The 7003-nt window shown below is 37.8% G+C and overlaps 1 protein-coding gene across 1 annotated transcript in view; it reads left to right on the top strand.

Moving 5' to 3' along the window:
* Positions 1 to 7003, top strand: part of LOC119412368 (protein DDI1 homolog 2) — a 14090-nt gene continuing 7087 nt past the window's right edge. Inside the window, exons 1-8 of the mRNA XM_037679359.1 lie at positions 1 to 217; positions 1343 to 1472; positions 1837 to 2136; positions 2239 to 2365; positions 3255 to 3382; positions 3923 to 4051; positions 5607 to 5710; positions 5828 to 6020. Coding sequence (XP_037535287.1) covers positions 80 to 217; positions 1343 to 1472; positions 1837 to 2136; positions 2239 to 2365; positions 3255 to 3382; positions 3923 to 4051; positions 5607 to 5710; positions 5828 to 6020 — 1249 coding nt within the window. The 5' untranslated portion in view covers positions 1 to 79. The remainder of the gene's footprint in view (positions 218 to 1342; positions 1473 to 1836; positions 2137 to 2238; positions 2366 to 3254; positions 3383 to 3922; positions 4052 to 5606; positions 5711 to 5827; positions 6021 to 7003) is intronic.

Consider the following 7003-nt stretch of genomic DNA (forward strand, 5'->3'; position numbering starts at 1 on the left):
TCGCCGTGTTTTCGTCTGTGACACAACAAACTCCACCAACCGCATTCTGTTGCAGATCCTGCCCAGAAAATAATAAACTATGCTGGTCACCGTTTTCTGTGCGCCGAGGGATCGCCCAGAAACTACATTTGCCCTCGACGTGTCCCCGGAACTGGAGCTGAGGGACTTTGTAGCACTTTGTGAACTAGAATCAGGAATCCCCGCTGGAGAAATTCAGGCAAGAGCCGAGTTTATGTGGACAGAGCTAACGGAGCTAGCGGCTAGCCTAGCTAGCATGAATTGGACGTGTGTTTTTGTCGTAGGAGTCGTTGCGAAACATGATTTATCGACAACAAACATGTTTACCGACATCATATTTAACATTGCAGATGGCACTAATCTAATTGAAAAGCTTAGTTAGCGGCAAACTTTAAAAAGCTACCTGCAGTCTAACAAGCAAATAGTTCATTTAGATATTTTAGCAAACAAAACTACTTGAAGCTTTATGGATAAAAGTTTGTGTACTTTGCAAATATACACTGCTGTTCAAAGATTTTAAATCTTGTCTAATTTTACTGCTTCAAAGCAGCCACACATTCATGTCTTTTAATTGTTTAAAACTTGAATTTTTAGGGCTTTTTAGAGGGTTTGGTTTTGTTTCCCTTGATGTTCCCATCCAGTATATTGTGCAGGAAATGTCTAATATAAACATGTAGAGAACAAAAGAAGTGACAGGCCTGTAAAAAAATCTATATCAAATAAGAAATATAACTTTTTTTAATCTGTTATGTTTACCATTTTTCTGTAATTGTAGGAAACCAACCCAAACAAAAGTTCACTGTTGCACTTTAAAGTCGTTTTATTAAACTTGTGTATCGTGTGTGAACACAACACTCATTCATTTCTTGAGTTTAATGCTTCTTATGCTAAAATGATTCATAGATGTTGAGTAGCTGATTAAACAAACCAGCTTTGAAAACCAGCCTTTCAGCAGTGATCGCAAATTGAAAATCAGCCGAGGTAAAATATCCAAAGAAAAGCTTTAAAACACATTTTTGAAACTATTCTTCAAAACTAATTTAAAAATTATAAGAAATGCTGACTTCATGAAAGCAAAAATTGTTACTATGTTTTGAGTAGTTGTTAATATAGGATCAAGTCAGTGTTTAAGATCATTTCATTGGATTTATTTTGCATATTTTGTTTAATCTTTATCAGTAGCCAGTGAGAATATTTATTTTTTAACATTTCACTTGAAAAAGTGTTTAGCGATTGCTCCAAAGCTGTGTAATTTAAATCTTTATTAATTTTCAGCATGGTGAGTTATTGTTTCATTTAATGTTTTGAACATTTCTGTATCCAGATTACATACGTAGAACAGCCCCTTAAAGACCCCACCCGTGCCTTGGGGACTTACGGTGTTAAGGATGGTGATGTGGTTGTACTTCGACAAGCTGACAGAAGGCCTCCACCAACCCAGCCGGCTTTTCCCGGTAACACATTTGTTAAAAGTTTTATAATGAGAACACAAGCTGTTCAGACTTAGACATTTATTCTATAGCAGGGCTATTCAACTGGTGGCTCGAGGGCCAAATCAGGCCTACAGGTGTGCTTAGTTCAGCGCACCAATGAGTTTATTTTTAAATAAAACCTGATTTTAAATCAAAAAACAATCTTCCTTAATGCAAACAACTGCTGGATGTCCGTCCGGTCCCTGAGCTCTTGGCTTTCAGTAACTGTGGCCCCCTGAGTAATTTAGTTGAATAGCCCTGGCCCCTGGTCTGCGGTGACAGAAATTGGATAAGTTTGACAAGACAAGTTTCAACATGCTAACCTACAACTCTTCATCCTCATCAGGCTTACCCCGTATTGACTTTCGTTCCATCACTGTCCCGGGCACCTCCTCCTCCTCTTCATCTTCATCCTCCTCAACTAATCAACGTGCTCCTACAAGGCCGCAGCAGCAGGCTCCTCAACTGCAGCAGCAGCAGCGCGCCGCACAGCCTTCCACACCAATGACCTTTCGTGGCCCCGCCCCTCAGGGCCTGGACAACCCTGCCTTACTTCAGCAGATGCTACTATCCAATCCACATGAGCTCTCGCTCCTAAAGGAGAGGAACCCTCCGCTAGCTGAGGCCCTTTTGAGCGGAGATTTAGGTTAGTCAAAAAGTCTAAACAGTCTTTTAATATATTATAACACTATTTGTGCTCTTTTGACTTAATATTACGTGATCGTGTTTATGCGACTCCTTCTGCCAGAGCGTTTCACCAAAGTGCTGCAGGAGCAACAGCAGGATCGAGCCAAAAGGGAACAAGAGAGAATCAAACTTCTGACTGCGGATCCTTTTGATTTGGAAGCTCAGGCGAAGATTGAGGAGGAAATCAGGTACCTTGAAACGGATCATCTAAAAATGTAAATATTTTCGTTGTCATCACTAGGCCTGTCACAATAAACAATAAATCAATTAATCGCATAATGAATGAAAATGATCAACCTCATTTTCATTTACCGGCTTTATCGTTTCTTCGTGTCTCTCTCTTTCTACTGAAGACACTGGATGACAAAAGGCTCAACTCCGGTGCTCTTCACTGACTCCTCCCTTTCTCTTTTTTCTTTAAAATCCATTTTAACTGTCCAAAATCACGTTTTTGGATTGCTAAAAGCAGCTAAGCTGAGAAGCTAAGCTAACAGGCTGACCTCGGGAAACCTTGTCGAGCTCCAAAATTCACGGTTGAAACCCACGCCTTCGTGTAAAAAGTTGTTTGTCTCTGCAAAAAGAAGCTGAGAACTTGTTTACTGATTTTTTTATTAAAAGCTTTCTGTGAAAAATGCTATGCTAAAGAGCTCAAATCACCGAGCATCCACCATATCACCATGTCAGCCCATGTCACGTCAAAGGGCCTCCCTCCCATTTTTCTTAAAGAGACATGCTGCTCAACTATTCATCCGTCTCTTATACTGCCATCAGGTGGTCAAAAAAAGGTACTACACTCCAAATAAATCAAAATTTCTTCTAAAATTTGACAATTAATTATTGTTAAATTTCAAACAATATTATCGTTTATCGCAATAATTTATGAGACAATTATCACCCAGCAAAATGTGTTATCGAGACAGGCCTAGTCATCACAGCTTTAAATCACGTGATATATTTTTGACAATGACAAATGTGCAATTTTTCATATATATATATTTTTTTTTAAATGAAAAAAAGTTCCTTCAGTATGTATTAATTGTCCTAAGTTTCTTCGTCTTGAATTTGCTCATATTCCAGGCAGCACAACGTGGAAGAGAACATGACAATTGCAATGGAGGAAGCCCCAGAAAGCTTTGGGCAGGTGGTCATGCTGTACATTAACTGCAGAGTCAACGGCCACCCTGTGAAAGCTTTTGTTGACTCAGGTAACAAACACAAAACCCTGATACTTATCGTGTACAAGACTGTGGTCCAGAATCAGAGTGGAGCTAAAGTGAAGGCAGACTACTCCGTGGGTTAGTTAGCCAAGTCAGAATATGGTGACCACAGTTTCAGTGAGGCCTATTGAAATGGATTTAGTACTTTTAAATCAAACTTGCACATGAGTGTGTTTAAAATTTCTGCACCAGATCTTCAAAAATAAAGTTGCAAAGGACACATTTATGATTTTATTTCCTAATTTTATAATTAATGTATTCGTAGCTTTTCATTTTGGAGTCTGATGACATTTTAGTTTAATTGTGGATCAATTTCACATTTTCTTTATGGTCTTAAATTTACATTTTTACTTGTTACACCTTGTGTCTGTAAATATGGATCTCTTTAAAGGAGCTGGCAGTATACATTTTTATTGTGCATTATTACTTAATCATTTTCACGTTTTCCTATGACACCTCAGAAGTTGCTGCTGGCCTCATTTTGAGTTTAAGAAAACTCTTTTATTTTCTATTGTTTCTTGTGATTAGGAGCCCAGATGACCATCATGAGCCAAGCGTGTGCAGAGCGCTGTAACATTATGCGACTGGTGGATCGGCGATGGGCCGGGATCGCCAAAGGAGTGGGCACTCAGAAGATCATTGGCAGGGTTCATTTGGGTTGGTGTCAGAATTTCCTTGTAGGAGCACGACTGTCCAGTATTTAGAGCAACACCAAACCATTTCTTTTTACCCCAGTGAATGAAAATGTTCTCTAATAGTGTGAATGTTTATGAAGCATTCACTCTGTTGTGATCCTTTTTCTTCCATACGTTTTTCTGCATCTTTCTCGTCCCACAGTTTTTGTGCTATTTCAACAAATCATAAATCAAAACGTTCAGCTCCTTCAGGACCATCCTGCTATGACTTTTTTTCTTGGTGCAACTTGAAAGTGTTTTAGAAAATTAATTGAGCTCATTTTACATCCTTCAAATCTTTAGATCTGTTTACAACCTTTTACTTCTTCTTTCACATTTTGTTCGGGTTCAGCTTTTTTTAAGCTTCCTTGTGCAAGTTTAAACTTTTTTCAGCTAATTTCAGCTGTTTTGTGCTCCTTTCAGATTCTTTCAGCTAACTATATTTTTGTGCTTATTCTAACTTCTTTCTGCTAATTTCAGCTTATGCTCTTTTCAGCTTATTTCTGTAAGTTTCAGCTTTTTCTGCTATTTCAGCTACTACCGTATTTAGCTGTTTTTCTGCTAATTTCCACTTCCTTCTTGTAATCAACTTCTTTCTGTTTTGTTAGCAACTTTTCAGCTGTTTATTTATTTTTTGCTTAATTTCTTTTTTTTTTTTTCAGATAATTTCCACTTTTTAATTAGTTTTTTTTTTTTTTACTTCTTTCAGCAAACGAGTTCTTTCTGCTTCCTTCTGCTAATTTAAGCTTGTTCTACCTTTTCAACTACTTTCATTTAGCATGTTTAGAGAGATTCAGCTGGTTTTAGATCAGTTCAAGTTTTTCATGGTAATTTCTGCTTTTTTCAATCTAATAACGTCTTTTTGCTAATTTCAGCTTATTTTCCTTTCAGCTTTTTCCTGCTAGTTTCAACTTTTTTGCTATTTCAGCTACTATTTAGCTGTTTTTGTGCAAAATTTAATTTTTCAGCTAATTCCACATTTTTAGCTCCTTTCAGCTCCTTTCACTTCCTTCTGGTACTTTAAGCTTCTTTCTGCCTTTTCAGCAACTTTTCAGCAATTTTTAAAACTAAATTTCAGGTTTTTTTTAGCTAATTTCCTAATTTTTGTGCTCATTTTTGCTTATTTAAACCTAATTCAGCAAATATTTGTTCTTTCTACTTTCTCCTCCTAATTTAAGCTTGTTCTTCCATTTCAGCTACATTTCAGCATGTTTTTAGCTAATTTTAGCTGTTTTTCAGCGAGTTCTTCAGCAATAATCAGTCACACTGCATTTTCGCAGGACATGCAATTTTTCTAGTTTCATGATTTGGCTTGGCTGTCAGATTAACACAGTTACTGTCTTCTTTATGCTTACATCTTAAGAGGTGGAAAGCAACGTTACATTTTATTGGCTCTTGAAGACCAATTAAACTTACTGGTATTTAACCCCAGAGGGAATACAGATTATCTGCGATGTCCCTCCTGATGGGTAAAACCGTTTTCTCCAAGTTGTTGGTTTTTTATATAAAACTCTTTTGGCTACTTGCTTTTTTTCCAGCTCAGGTCCAGATAGAGGGAGACTTTCTTCCATGTTCTTTCTCAATTTTGGAGGACCAGCCAATGGACATGCTGCTAGGCTTGGACATGCTGAAGAGACACCAGGTGGGATCGTCTTTCCTCTGAGCACATTTTGCAGCACAGTATTAAATCAAAATTCTGTAAGGTTAAAGTGGTGGTACAGATTATCTGGGAACAACGTTTGTCTTGTTTTTCTTCCAGTGCTCGATCGACCTGAAGAAGAACCTGCTTGTAATCGGAACAACAGGCACTGAAACGCGCTTCCTGTCTGAGGCGGAGTTGCCGGACTGCGCTCGACTGGCGTACGGCGCAGAAGGGCACGAAAACGCTCGTCCAGATGAGATTGCGGACAGAGAACTGGCAGAGGCGCTTCAGAGATCCGTTCAGGAAAGCGGTAAGGAGCTGTTCTCTCTTGAATCTGTTCTTCACTGAGATTTTTTTCAGCTCTGTTGGAGCTACGTGTGCATGTGCCACTTAAAGCTTCTTACTCTCAACCCCATTTATGCACTCATCTGGATTTTCACTCACGTAGTCACGTTATGTCATCACCTCAACAATTTGAATGTGCTGCAGCATAAAACGAGATCAGGCAGCTGAGAGATGTTTCTCAGTTAAGCAAAGCTCTCATTTAAAAAAAGATCTTGGCTATCTTCTTTATTGTTAAAGGACAACTGATGGTTTTTAGAGTGAAACTTTCTGTATTTATGACATTGATGCCTTTTCCCCATTCTATCAAATTTTGGAGAAAATAATTTGTGAAAGAAGGTATCAGCAGTTTAGTTTTTTCTCATTGCATCCTGTTCAGGACAGTTTTGGGTTTCTTTTGTAATGTGAGATTGCGTGGCTAATAACAGTTCAGATGTGTTTCTGTGGAACTTGAACACCGCACTTGATGCCACCTACATAAACAAACTGCAGAGAACATGTCGCTCAGAAAGAGGTGTAGGATGTTGTTTTGTATGAAGCGTTAATATTCAGACAGAATGACAAGATCAAAACAAGAAGAAATACAAAAACAAGAGGTAAAATAAATGGGCGATGTTTTCTCAAGACTGGAACCTCTGTGTGAGTGGGTGTCTTATTATGACATATAATGTCTTAAACAAATAACATTGTCATAATTACAGAAGCAGAATCTTATTATAAGTAAAATATCACATTTAATCAGAGAGGCTTTAGATAAAAAAATAAACATGGAAAAGATGTTCATACAGATTTAATCTTAACTAGAGAAATTGCATTTCCTGTGAAAATGCTTATTGCAGAAGAACTTGCAGAAAAACGGCTTTAATTAGAAGAACAAAACTAGTTTAGCAGAAGAAAGCAGAAAGGAAATGAGCACAAAAAATTGGAAATGACCTAAAAAAAAGCTCAAAT

This window comes from Nematolebias whitei, chromosome 7 (assembly GCF_014905685.2).
Source record: "Nematolebias whitei isolate Nwh7 chromosome 7, NemWhi1, whole genome shotgun sequence".
NCBI classification, from domain to species: domain Eukaryota; kingdom Metazoa; phylum Chordata; class Actinopteri; order Cyprinodontiformes; family Rivulidae; genus Nematolebias; species Nematolebias whitei.